Source organism: Melanostigma gelatinosum (assembly GCF_949748355.1).
Source record: "Melanostigma gelatinosum genome assembly, chromosome: 19".
NCBI classification, from domain to species: domain Eukaryota; kingdom Metazoa; phylum Chordata; class Actinopteri; order Perciformes; family Zoarcidae; genus Melanostigma; species Melanostigma gelatinosum.
In genome coordinates, this window is record NC_136652.1 from 12,894,504 (window position 1) to 12,907,928 (window position 13,425).

The 13,425-nt window shown below is 47.9% G+C and overlaps 2 protein-coding genes across 2 annotated transcripts; both read left to right on the forward strand.

Moving 5' to 3' along the window:
* Positions 1-241: 241 nt before the first annotated feature.
* prdm1c (PR domain containing 1c, with ZNF domain) lies at positions 242-8,131 on the forward strand (the record flags this gene model as incomplete). Its single annotated transcript, XM_079290594.1, has 7 exons — positions 242-268; positions 1,670-1,924; positions 3,339-3,458; positions 4,380-4,632; positions 6,131-7,131; positions 7,286-7,414; positions 7,601-8,131. 7 exons carry the CDS (start codon positions 242-244, stop codon positions 8,129-8,131), a joined length of 2,316 nt encoding a protein of 771 aa, XP_079146720.1.
* A 1,132-nt stretch (positions 8,132-9,263) lies between these two features.
* On the forward strand, positions 9,264-13,425 carry xkr5a (XK related 5a; the record flags this gene model as incomplete). The annotated part of the gene is made up of 7 exons (XM_079291356.1): positions 9,264-9,396; positions 10,298-10,481; positions 10,709-10,893; positions 10,986-11,198; positions 11,361-11,530; positions 11,755-11,866; positions 12,479-13,425. The coding sequence occupies 7 exons, from the start codon at positions 9,264-9,266 to the stop codon at positions 13,423-13,425; spliced, it is 1,944 nt and encodes a 647-aa protein (XP_079147482.1).

Consider the following 13,425-nt stretch of genomic DNA (forward strand, 5'->3'; position numbering starts at 1 on the left):
TCTCTCTCTGTGTCTCAAGCACACACCTTCCCTCCTCCCATGCAAGAAGCAAGAGGAAGAGTCAAACACTTGAGTGTTCAGTTGCGCGGCCAGTCACACGCAGGTACACAGGATACTGAGGTCGGGTGAGAGACGACAAGAGAGACAGAGAGAGACGGAGGACAAGAGACAGAGGACAGCCACTGGTTGCTCATAGACACTCAAGGACTCAATTTCAAGGAGGGCACTGACAGCCTGCCTTATGTGTGGCTCCTCTCTAGGCTTCACAGTAAGTACATGCATCTCTCTCAAAATCATCTCATTGATACTTATAGATCTTGTTCTGATGATTCTATATGAAATGTTACCACACTGTCCCGTATAGAACATCATGTCAGAGGAAGGTGAAGAGTGCTTTCTAGAGTCAACCTGTTACATGTTCTCCAGCAAGCGACACAGCTGTGAGCGTTGACTCGTGTCTTGATTTTCAGAACATATTTTCTGCTGTGTCACAGGGTTTTGATGGTTTCGGAGTGAGCTGTCACACTTGTGACAGTCATTCCGAGTCAGCTGTGGTGACCACACTTCAGAAGAAAACAGGGGGAAACGCCGTCCATAAATCTCAATCGCTCTGCACTTTTATCTGCATTCCTTTTTTCTCTCTCCCCGAGAAGAAGACGAGATATTTTGAAGCATATGTGCCACTATTGAACATATATGTCAGATGTGAGTTTTGATTAATTAACAAAAACCCTTTTTTGAAATATCAAAAGGGGAGTGTCTTTCCATTGTTTAAACGTAATTGTTTGAACACATTTTTACACCCAGTTTCCACTGAAGTTGATGTCTTGAGTTTGGTTTTACTTCAGGATGCCACATCAGCGCTTCCCAAATATAAGCAGCACACAAACCTTATCTATCACTTTCTCAGAGGCAAACTGACGAGCCCGAAGAAGGAAGTTCTGAGAGGGCACACATTAGCACCGTCTTTTAATCACAACACTTATGTCTTCTTCTCTGTCACTATTTCACCATTATCATCCCATCAGTCGGGATACTGTGCCTTTGTCAGAGATGAGGTGGCTGACAACAATCTTCCTAAAAAGGGTGGGGGGGGGGGGTAGACAGTGAGGAACAGACAGAAAGAAAGAGAAAGAGACTTTATACCTGGCTGAGAGCCAAGTCCCAGTTCAGAGGAAGTCTGCTCGATTTACTGGGAGTGCTGATTTCCTTGTGAAAGTGGTCCTGCTCCGGGGCTGACGTGCACAGGAACCTCCCTTGTAGCCCCGGGGGTTGTGATTTGGAGAGAGGATGTATGGGACAGTGGGGGCAATGGGGCAGCAAGCACGAAGGTTCCACTTTGAAGTTTGTTTGTCCGGTAGCAGTGGCTGATGGGAAAGGGAGATTCTCCGCCACCTCTCCCCAACATCCCAGACTTGCCCCTGCCTCCTCTGTGTCACATCGCACTCTGAGATCTAATTTTAGCTCCATTCAAATGTCCACTTCCCTTGGTACTGCAGCTATTGTTTGTTTGGTCTGTGTTTTTTCCCTTATATTGTGACATAAAAGGAAAAGTTAAAAGGTGTCTTTGGTCAACAATTAGATCTTCTGTTTGGGTTTCTTCTTAGATATGGAATGACGGACATTTGACAACACGTTTCCCTACTTTAAGTCTCTATCTGTTCTGCAGGCCTCCTCTCAGTGCACCGAAGCCATGTTGACCTCAGAAAGCTCACCGCATAGCACAGGGTCATCGCAGCAGGCGATGCCCGAGACACAGGATGCAGACACGAAATCATGGAGCGAGGATACATTTGAGGAGAAGTGCACTTACATCGTGAAGGACCAACTTCTGGAGGAAGCGCCCGGAAACAACGGGAAGACACGAGCCGAGAGATCCTTGCCCAGAAACCTGTCCCTGAAACGCTGCCACAGCTCCGCAGAGGTACGCAGCAAAGCACATCTTCCTCGTCTCTGTGTTCTTTCAAATTCAGAGAAAGTGGAGTTTAAAAGAGTTCTGACAAAAACCAACGCAGGAAAAAGAATCCCAATACATCTAAGTGGTATGTAAGCATGTACTGCAGTTGTTTATGTTTTGTGTAACTACCGACTCCTTGCGTCACTCCAACATCCTTCCATCCACTCATCCATCCTCAGGCGGGAAGTGCTTGACATGTTGTTGTCTAATTTCAGCCTTTCCTCACTGCTATGAATGCGTTGAGGCAAAGACAGAAAAAGGCAAGCCCCTGAGCGCACAGCCTGAGGTCTCTATGATTAGTAACTACTTCAGATTCCCAACCCTTTGTCGCAGCACACAATTACACCGTAAAGCAGGGCACCAGCACCGGGACCCCCCCTCCCCTTACGGATAGCACCATAAACCATCTTCCGGGTTAAGTGGGTGGCAGTTACAGGGATTTAAAGTGGAGGATAGTTCGTGTTTAACCGGATGGACTAGGAAATTGCAGATAGCATGGTAAATACATGATAAAGGATTAGCCCAGTGGGCTATCCATGAAAAGGAAGCATTAGGTTTTACTCACACAGGATTAAGATTGAGCCTCTGTAAATGAAAAATGGTTGTTCGGCGAGATCAGAGGAAGTAGCCCAGTCTAGGCGTCTGACGCAAAATACCCGTAGCACCACTTTGGCCTTCTAATGAGGTCTGTCTGGAGTCTGGTTGACACCAAAGAGCAGCATACGTTACAGTAATCTGTGACACAGTTTGACAAAGTGAGGGTAAAACTAGCTGGATAGACTGGAGGTGAGCTCAGCATGTAGTGGTTGATCCAGCTGCATACGCCATGCCAGTATTGCTCCAAGATGAAAGAGAGGCTACGTTACCATTGCTTTGGGGGATTTGAACCCGGAGCTCAAAGTGCAGTTGACTGGTCGGGGTGTGCCCATGATACATTATCCTCTCTCCCACATCCTGCAGGCTTGACACAGAGGGGTGAGTTTCACACCTGGAGGTAGTAGAACAAGAGTGGTGGTGAAATTTGAATAGTGTAGAGAAACTAAAGATAACGTGGGCGATTGGCTTATGAAATATTCAGCATGTGAAGCAACGGACACGTTCTGTCACAGTCTTATAACAACAATGACAACTCATTTCTTGGTTGCTTATTTCCTTTTTCTGGAGATTTTAATTTTCCAGTGAACTGGCTTGATTATTTTTGTTAATCACAAAGAAACCAGCAAGGGGTGGAGAGTCAGATAAGAAGGACTGTATTCCCAAGAATCTCATCCCTCGAATTATGTTTTTTTTCAGCTCTGAGTGCATCCGGATGCTTGCTCAGGCCTCCAATTTGTTAGCCACTCTGTTGTTTGCTGATTTCATGCCCTACCTTGTTCAACAGGTGCTTGGGGTGACCAGTAAGGAGCTGATTCCGAAGGGAACACGTTTCGGCCCTCTGGTGGGGGAAAGCTACACCAACGAAACGCTGCTGAAAGACGCTGACAGGAAGTACTTTTGGAGGGTAAGTGAATCTCAAATTTGTCTATAGGTTTGTGTTCACATCCTGTATCTCCATCTTGGGACGCTGCTGTGGCTGTGCCGTGGCACGAGTAAGCAGTTGTGGTCAACGTCTGACATCCTGTGAAAGTATAACTCGGCCAGCCAATGCTTGGGTACCTTTAAACGCTGCTGGATCAGATGGCTTTCAATGTGCATGTACTGTGAATGTGTGTTTGCCAGTTCCCTGCATGGCTGCCTGAGGTCACACACACACACACACACACAGCTGTTTGGTTTCAGTGACGCAGCGGTTCTCCTCTTTCTCCGCTTCTCTCGGCAGCGGTATCGCTGCCAGTAAATACATCATACATATGTCCGCGCTTCTTCAGACTCATAAACTCTCACACTGACTAAGCAAGGAAGTGGCTTTGAGCCTGAGAACCGTTATGTTACAAATCAGCAAAAGAGGCACATCTTCCATCACGCACAAGCGCCTGTGTAATGCTACAGTTTCGAAGTCAGCAACCTTGACATCATGCCACCCCAACCAAAACTTGCAACAGCCAAAACACAGACAATGTGTCAACATCACAGCCATGACTCGAGTGACAGCACGGCTTCAAAGAGCCGAGAGCAGAAACAACAGTTGTATAGGCCGATAGAAATGTCATCAATACGTCACCACAAAGGCGATAGGTGAGAGTCGTGAGCGAGATAACCCTAACCCGTACAATCCAGTCATACGGTGAAATACTAATTCAGAGCTGCTTTTTTTAAACTCTAGATGTGTGCAGCAAACACATGCAACATCAATGTCTCTGCAGCAGCAGCTCAGTATTTACCATAACGGCATCAGGAAACCAGTGACATCATGGTTTCAGATTCAGAGCATGTCATCATCAACTGACTTATCCTTCGACTTGTTATATCTCACACCATATAGGTCTTCTCGGAGGGGTATTTACACCACATCCTGGATGGTTTGAACGAGGAGAGGAGCAACTGGATGCGCTACGTCAACCCAGCCTGTTCTGCGGAGGAGCAGAACCTGATTGCCTGCCAGAGCGGTTTGGAAATCTACTTCTACACAATCAAACCACTTCAGCCGGGCCGGGAGCTGCTGGTGTGGTACTGCCCTGAATTTGCACAACGCTGCAACTACCCTCCACTGGGCCAGCTGGCCATTGACAATATTGGTAAGTGTGTGAGTCGGAGTAAAAATGAATTTCTTATCTTATCTTATCTTCGGACATGAGTGCGAGGACTGAGTGTTTCTGGACACCTTCAGTTAACAAGAACCCTTCCTGTGCCCAAGCTTTGAGACACATCTGTTATTATGGAGTACGGCTCCCAATCAAAGCGCAGACCGACTGACACGCTCTTTGTTTGTCCCGCCCATGGCCCTTTTGTTAAAGCAGGACACACAAAGGAGGAGAGTGGAGTCCTGAAAGCAAAGATGATCTGTCTCCAGGTATAGCCACAGTACCTGTGAAAGATGAGACTGATTTCAGGACTTTAGGCGATGTTTCAGTTTCCCTTTTTTTTATTAACTCCACATAGAAACACAGCCGGCAGCTCCTTGGCACACAAATCTTGTGGCTTTCATTCACCAACACAAAAGAGTGCACATGCTAGCAGAGAGGCCGCACGCACATACCAAAATACTCATTTACACGCTCACACACAAGAGGCTGCCTGAGGCGCTGACAGTATTCTGGCACGACTACTCTTATTTATTTGGCTCTTAAGGAGGAAGAGAAGTAGGAACCGCTCCAGTGACTACTTGAACTTCCTGACAAGACGACCTGCTGACAGATTGATATCTCGCTGAGTGTCGGCTGTTTGTTTGCAGAGAGCTGGCCTCTCAGGAGAGGGGGAAGGGGAACACGGGGGTAGCACACATGTAGATAAGGGTTGCTCTGTGTTTTTGTGGGTTGACGTCAAGTGTGTCCAGGAGTAGGTGAAATGTGCATGCATACTTTTGTATTTCGTCTTCGTCTGTTTGTCAGTTTGCGTCTTTCGACTGTGCTGGAGTTAGTCAGTGAGGCGTCTCGCGTCGTGACTTCGTGGGTAGAGAGTGGGGGGAATTGCTCGGATGAAATACAGGTTTGGATCCAGATTTCATAACGTTGACCTGTGTGTAGACTTTCGTTAAAAATAAATATTATTCATAGGTCAATGGTTGATGGCTATATTTTTCACACCATCAAGCATCTCTTAGATTTATTTATATCTGGGTGAAATCTTTGGTTCATCAGTCACGTTCACATAAAACGTCGGTTCTTATCCTGTGTATCCTGTCCTGCTTATAGTGGAAACTACTGGCCAGCACTCGAATACAAATACCATACTGTACCCACTAACGCCATGCTATCTGCCTCCTGATCAGACGCCTATTGTTTCACATATGGTGTCCACGTTCATAGAGTGTCAGGGCAAGCATGGGAGATGGTGCACACACAGACACACACACACACACACCTTATCAAACACACAGGATGAGGCTTTGGAGTAGCGCGGGAACCAACGGAAATGAAGATAAACAGTGATTTTAACAAGCAGCTTGTGTGCATGATCACGTTACTGTCATGGGTGTATGTGTCACTCAAAAGAATGACGATACTGTGACTGAATGTCTAAAAATGATTTCACGTGTTTCTGATGTCATTTCCCTTTTTATTTGTCCCACAGAAGAGAGTCAAGCACAGGCGAAGACAACAGGGAAACGAGGACACAGCGTCTCTGAAATCCTCCGAGACGAGCCTTCCAAATCCCTGACTACCTGCCCCAGACGCCTGGATAGTCCCTTGTCTCAGACCAACCACTCAGCAGTTTTCCCCCCGTGTCCCCGTGCTGCGTTCCCATTCCAGCCCCAGTCAGAATCCATCCATGGCCATAGATATGCAACTCTACCACCTCTGCCATCCTGCAGCCCTCCAACTGACAGAAGAGCAGCTCGAAGTGGTCCGGTTCCCTCCAGTTTGCACTTCACCTTACAGCACAGTCGAGGCCCTGCTATAGCCAAACCTTACCAAGCGCCTGCTGTGCATGATCGAGTTCATCCTGCTCTGAGGCATTCTCCCTATCTGCTGCCTCACTACTCACTGGGCCTTAACAGCATTCTACCTCACTCATACCCGCACTACAGAGATCGACTGAAACCTCACTTAACACTCTCATCTCATGGACTGCCTTTTGATGGTTATGCACACTTCCTTCATCCTCTAGCCAACAGACACAAAGACATGACACTTGCACTATCCAACACCAAACAAGACATCATTCTTTCACCAACCAGTGAGCACAGAGACAACAAGGACCTCATATCCGAAAGGACAAACTACCTCAGGTTCCCCTCAGATCACCTCAGAGATTTCGAACACTCTCCTCCCAGCCACGTCCACGCAGACCTCACAATACCTGCCACATCCAGTGCCTCATCAATGGCCCCCTCAATCCGCAGAGCACTGCCCTCTCTTTCGCCTTTGGCCGCCTTTTCAGACTGCCTCCCTTCCAAACCCACGTCTGCCACTGAGAGCAATACTGAGGATGCAATGGACCTCAGGAAGATCAAACGAGGTGGGCAGATTATCGGCTACAAGACCTTGTCTTACCCCCTCGCCAGGCAGAATGGAAAGATCCGGTATGAGTGCAACATATGTGGAAAGGTCTTTGGGCAGCTGTCCAACCTTAAGGTAAGCTCTTCTTCATCATATTCGTTCAAAAAGGATAGAAAAAGCCTAAATACGGCGGTTGTGAGAATCTTTCGAATTTACCAGCCACCAGGGTTTCTTGAGTTTGACACAATGAATCAATGGTGAATACTAATCTCTGACATGCAATCCTCAGGTCCATCTGCGGGTGCACAGTGGAGAGCGTCCCTTCAGGTGTCAGACCTGCAGTAAGACCTTCACTCAGCTGGCCCACCTGCAGAAACACTACCTGGTTCACACTGGAGAGAAGCCCCATGAATGCAAGGTATAACTTTGTCTTAGATTGAAGATGTTGTTCGACATTTTGGGAAAGATTTATTCCACTCTAACATCTGTTGTGGAAAGTTTGTTCAATCCATACAAAAATTGAAGTATAAAATAGGAAATTCACCATTTTACAGTGGGATATGTGTTTCTAAAACATATTCTCCTTGGCTCTGTTTTGACACAGGTGTGCCATAAGCGGTTCAGTAGCACCAGTAACTTGAAGACCCACCAGCGGCTACACTCAGGTGAGAGGCCTTACCAGTGCAAGCTCTGCCCGGTCAGCTTCACTCAATTCGTCCACCTCAAGCTCCACAAACGCCTCCACACTGGAGAACGACCTCACAGGTGTCCTTGCTGTCCCTGTGCCTATCTCCACTACTGCAGCCTCCGGGTGCACCTCCAAGGCTTCTGTCCTCTCTCCCCCTCGGCCTCCCGCAGACACTCGCCGGAGGAGCTACACCAGGTCAATGCAGAGATTGAAAGGTTTGACATGAGTGAGGCGGCAGAGCAGCTCGAGGCCATGGCTGCAGAGGCCGACATGGACAAGGGGGATGTACTTGACCTCATAAAGAAGATGGAGACTCATACCTCTGGCGAACAAGGGGAGACTGAGCTGACCAACTACAAATCACCAAAGGAGTGTTCTGCTGATCTGCCTTTACCTCTGCATTCAACCAGCATCAAGCTGGAGTCAGGCTGCACACCAGAGCCTTGAAACAGCCTTGCTAATCCAGCCATATAATCCTTACAGGTCAAGTCAGCAGCTGCCTGTTACTGGCCGATTTGAAGTAAAGCCTTATCTCAATCATGGATTGTCTACTCTACACAGGATGTAGCGTGTGAAGAATCAAGACATTACCCGCATGGGCTCGGAGCCGTGACTTGATTGATTTAATGTTTACATCTTTGTTAATTTATTCTGTTGCCAACATTAATCTCAAATGTATAAAAACAGCGATTTGTGACATTTTCTGCATTTGTTTTGTATCTCTGGAACATCTTCATTGAACAAAATGTGATTTTCCATAAACCAAGTTTGTCATTGCGAGTGTTTCTATTTATATGTGTGTGCGTATTTAAGCCTATTTTAAGTGAGCTAAGCTTTGAAGTGAACACAGAAGAAACCTCACTTGTTTGCATGCAACACATACTTGCCTTTGTGTGTGAGGTGTGCCGATGTGGTGACGTAGATAAACATCCTGTTATGAGTTTTGGGACACTCACCACCAGTAAGTGTCTACCCGTCACCCTGGAAAAAAAAGAAACACACAACAAAATGATCTTATCGATAAGATCTTGCTGCTAATTTTGTACATGTACTTCCATATTTTGGTATCAGTATTAATCAGCTGACAGACTACAACCACAAATAGATGACTCTACAGTTTATTCTGAGATATAAACACAGATGTTAGATTGTTTCTGAATAGCACTCTTACAGCTGATTGTAAAAGAACATTTACCGAATATCTATCTGAGAAAAATGCTTCACAGAAACATACAAATATCAGAACACAATGGGGTACAAGGCCTGGCGCAGCATGCTCTGTGGCTTTCTGTGCAGCGTTCTGGTGAATGCTCAAAGTGTGATGAGAGAAATAGATCTCCTATGAAACATTAGGGCTATGTTCCCAAGGGGGATGGAAGGTGAGTCGTTAACGCTGGTACATCGGTGCCCCTTTAAAACCGCGCAGTGACGTCACATATTTTTTGCCGTGGAGGGGGGGGCAGGAGAAGGCAGGCAGCGGGAGAAGAAGAAGAAGCAGAAGAAGAGAGCGGGTGTACCCAGGGTGAAGGATGCCCAGGACAATGCCACCGGTGTATTCACTCTCCCACCTGTCCGCATCATGATGAGCGCTGCTGGGGCGGTCGCCCGCAGAATGCCGTCGGCGGCCCGGCGGAGCGGGTGCTGGATAGCGTGCTGCCAGGCGGCTCTGTTCGGCGCGTCGGCGCTGGTTATCGTGGCCGAACGGACCGCTCGTAAGTGGGCATAAAATTCCCCGCGCGAGCGGTCTGCTCGATTTGCATGGTGCGAGCTGGAATTCAATATGACAACAGTGGAGGGGGGAGGGGGGCTGTTTGTCTGTGTGTGGAGAATGTTCCGTTGGCTTTAATGAATGAAAAAACGTGTCGCTTAGCCATTGAGCAGCCGTCGTTCAGGTTAAAAACGCTGGCAATTGCCAAACCTAGCTTCTTTTGTTGAATGCACAGCTATGTAACGTTGCCTACTGTTAGCCAAGCTAGGTCCCCGGGACCTCCAGGGGTCATTCAGCAGGGTCACAGAGCCGACAAAGAAATGAAAAAAAAAACATCCGCAGTAAAGGCTTGTCCTTGATACATAGGAATAATGCTCACCTCCAAAAACATATTATTTAAATAGCTTATTAATACTTATGTTATTACTATGAATACTAAAGTTCAATTCATGCACTTCTGGAGTCTGTACTGAAAACACTGTGCAAAGACTGTCAGGTGTGATGATTCCCTGACTCAGCAGATCAATGGAGCAAGGGCAGGACAGAGGGAGACGAGGTGACTATGTACTGAGTGTGACTTTGCCTCCAGCAGGTTCCCACAAGATTAAAAAAAGAACACACGATGCTGCTGCTTTGACTGGAGTCAGTGTGACACTGAATAATCAGACGTTAAATATATCAATGTGTTATTTTCACAGCAGGACTCTGATGTCTTCGCCACAAATCCTCACACGACAGACACACGCTGGGTTTCATGTGTTTCATTTAAAATCTGCATGACCTGATATGATAGGCTGCACCTAAATCATGGATTTGTAACATACAGATGTCACTTGAGATAGAAACACATTTACTGTTAATACCAACTTGCATTTCTGTATCTGTTTTCTGTGTACGTGTGTTAGTGATCTACTGTATTGGGTTTTACCTTTGGAACGAGGAGACGCAGTGGGCGGGCCTCACTCTCGGCCTTTTCCTACCGGGAACAGCGGTTCAGCTGCTCAGTATGAAATGGTACTATGACGACGGGGATGACAGGCGGTGTTACCTCTCCGTCATACACATACTGCACTTGGGCATCTTCAAACGGTAAGATCTTTGCAACTCCAGATGTTGCATCACAAAATACAGCATCATTTGCATATATATATATATAGAATATGTTGTTAGGATTTAATCCAGTGTGTCATCGCAGGAAACAAAGCTATCAAGTAGACCGAAAAACCGATTTGTTATATAAATAGTTGAAACCTTTTAACAGGAGGTTACTGTGTGTCACTTCTTGTATCACTCTCTCTGTCTCCCTCTTCTGGCAGATTATGGGACTGCATGAGGTCTGTGGTGCGCATGCAGGGTTCAGTAGCCGAGCTCGGAGCTGCTGTCATGCAGCAGGCAGATGTTGCTGCTCTTTGGTTGCTGGAGGCCCTCGTCCTCACGCTGCCTCAGAGCCTGCTGCAGGCATACGTTGTGGTGTCCACCGACGTGGGCATCATGTCCCCAGGTAAACTGATAGTCGTGTAGACAGTGTCTGAATAAGAGATGGAAGTAGTTTTTCATACTTTCTTCTTCTGTTTTTATTTTTTTTACCCTCAGTGGCATATTGCTGTGGTCTGTGTGTGCTGTCTATTTCCTGGGCCCTGGTGCTGTACAGCAGAGCCTGCTGTCTGATACGACCGGGCCACCTGGCCATGCCTCCGGCGGCCCTGCTGTGCCAGCTGGTGTGGAGGGCGGGCATGCTGGGTGCAAGGGTGACTTGCCTCATGTTCTTCGCCAGGGTCTTTAACTGGTGGGTCTGTGGAGTAGCAGGTGAGCAGCAGGCTTCATGGCGCCTTTGTGTAGCGGAGGCTTACTTGAGGTACTGAGTGATGTAATTATCCTCAGAATGATGCAGCATGTCCTGTTAATGCCTCTTACATGGATTCCCAATCGCGCTTGTATCTCCACGTCTATTTATGCGTTGACCTCCAGGTTTCCACTGGCTCACGGCCTCCTTCTGGCTCGTATCGCAGCAACCCGACATCTGCACCGGCCCCTGGTGTTGGCGTGCCTTTAATGGCGTTATGGGGCTGGTCCACATCTTCCTCTTCCTCAACGTCAAAGACGGGCCCTCGCGCTTTCGCATGGCCAGTTTTTATGCAGTAAGACATGCCTTTTCACCGTGTTTGATTCTGGTGCCGTGTTGTTTTGTACTCCAAATACAGCACTGCCTCAATGACTTATACACAGGGCAGCGGCACACACACAGATATACACACACACTGGCAGATAGTTTGCCTTGTCATCCTCACCTCTGCGTGCTTGGCTTACAATGACGTAAAGCGGTCCGAGATGACTGATGGTGTAGCCTTCTCTCCTCTTGCAGTTCATGCTGGTGGAGAATGCCACTCTGCTGCTGGCCGCCTCCGACTTCCTCAGCGAAGCATCTTGGGACAGCGTGACCCTTCCCGCCACTGTGCTGTGCAGCTTTCTCCTCGGTGAGTCACTCTCGCTCCCTTCCCTCCCTGTGTTACGCAGCACATTTCTCTCAGATGCTTTTGTGTTCAATGCCTCTAATAGTTTCTGTGGTATATGAGTAATACCACCCCTATGGTTATTCAAATCGATTTAAAAAAATAATTCTAAGTGGGAAAACACCGATGTGGCCGGTATGTCACGGCATGACATTTTCACAGTACGATTACCATCTCGGAAAATATCACAGTATACAGTGGAACACTATTATCCTCGTCTTCGCCAGGAACATCATGTGATTGCTTGTGTGTGTGTGATTGTGCCTTTAACTAACACACACACTCACTTATGTCAGTTTATGTACGTAAGCAAATGTACACTGTAGGATAAAAGTCCATTTTAATACTACTATATACCGTGGTACAGTTATACCGTTACAACCCGTTACTAGTTAAATAACAACAAAAGTAAATAACATTATATATGCTGCAAATTGACCACCTTAACAAAGATATTAGATGCACGATATGCGGGATATTCTGCCTTTTCAGTCATTTGTGATATGAATATGACCGTAAATAAACAGTAAAACTGAGTGTACTGAATTCAACTTGTTCTTGTTCCCTGTTTCCTAGGCGCTACCTCTCTTGTCCTATACTACAGGTTCCTCCACCCCAAGTCAACCGAGATCTCCCAGGGTACCAACCGCAACCACACGGGCAGCACGTGTGTAGAGCGAGGGGAGTCCTCTTTCTCTCTCGGGGACAAAAGCCTGCCGGCCGCCTCCATTCAAAACCACGGCAGCTTCTCCCTCTCAGGTGTGGCTGGTTCTCTGCTGGAGCACCCGGGAACCTGTAGGGGCCGGGCCAACAGCTCCTGTCCCTGCTACCACCACCACTGGCTCCTAATCCGGCTGGCTCTGAAAACAGGAGACCTGGGGAAGATCAATAGAGCGTATGGGGCCGGCGGAGCGGCAGCCATACTGGATATGGAGGAGTACATCCAAGAGTTTAAGAGCAGCGAGGGCATGACTATCACAGCAGGAGGCAGCTGCGAGGGGGTCTCCACTTCGGAGTCTCAGGGGAAAGGCCTGGCACCTCTCTCCGACTGCAAAGACGAGTTCCAGAGCGTGAGCGAGCCCACGTCGACCGAAAACCCAGACGAAGAGGACGACAGTCTGGAGATGGAGAGCCCGATCGAGTCACCCACATCGGATTTCAAACGGAGCTCACCAGAGGGCAAGTCAGTGTTTGGAGACAGCCCAGAGCCGTACTTCTGTCCTACAGAGTCAAGTTCAACCTTGTATTTCAGCGCTGATCCTCAGTCCCCCAGCAGGGCCAGTAACCCCCGTTTGGACCGGGACATCGGGGGTCTGGAACGAGGGGTGTGCCTCAACTCAATCCCCAGCGATCCGGCCCTTCGCAGAGATATTCGCGGGCTCATGGGCCGGGTGGGGCCACGCTGCACTTCCAGTCCTAAGTTGGACTCCGGAGTGCTGAACTCCCCGTCTACAGTCCCTCACCTCACGGGTCCCAGGAGGCAGCTTATAATGTCACGGAGAGACGAGGACGATATCTTCTAG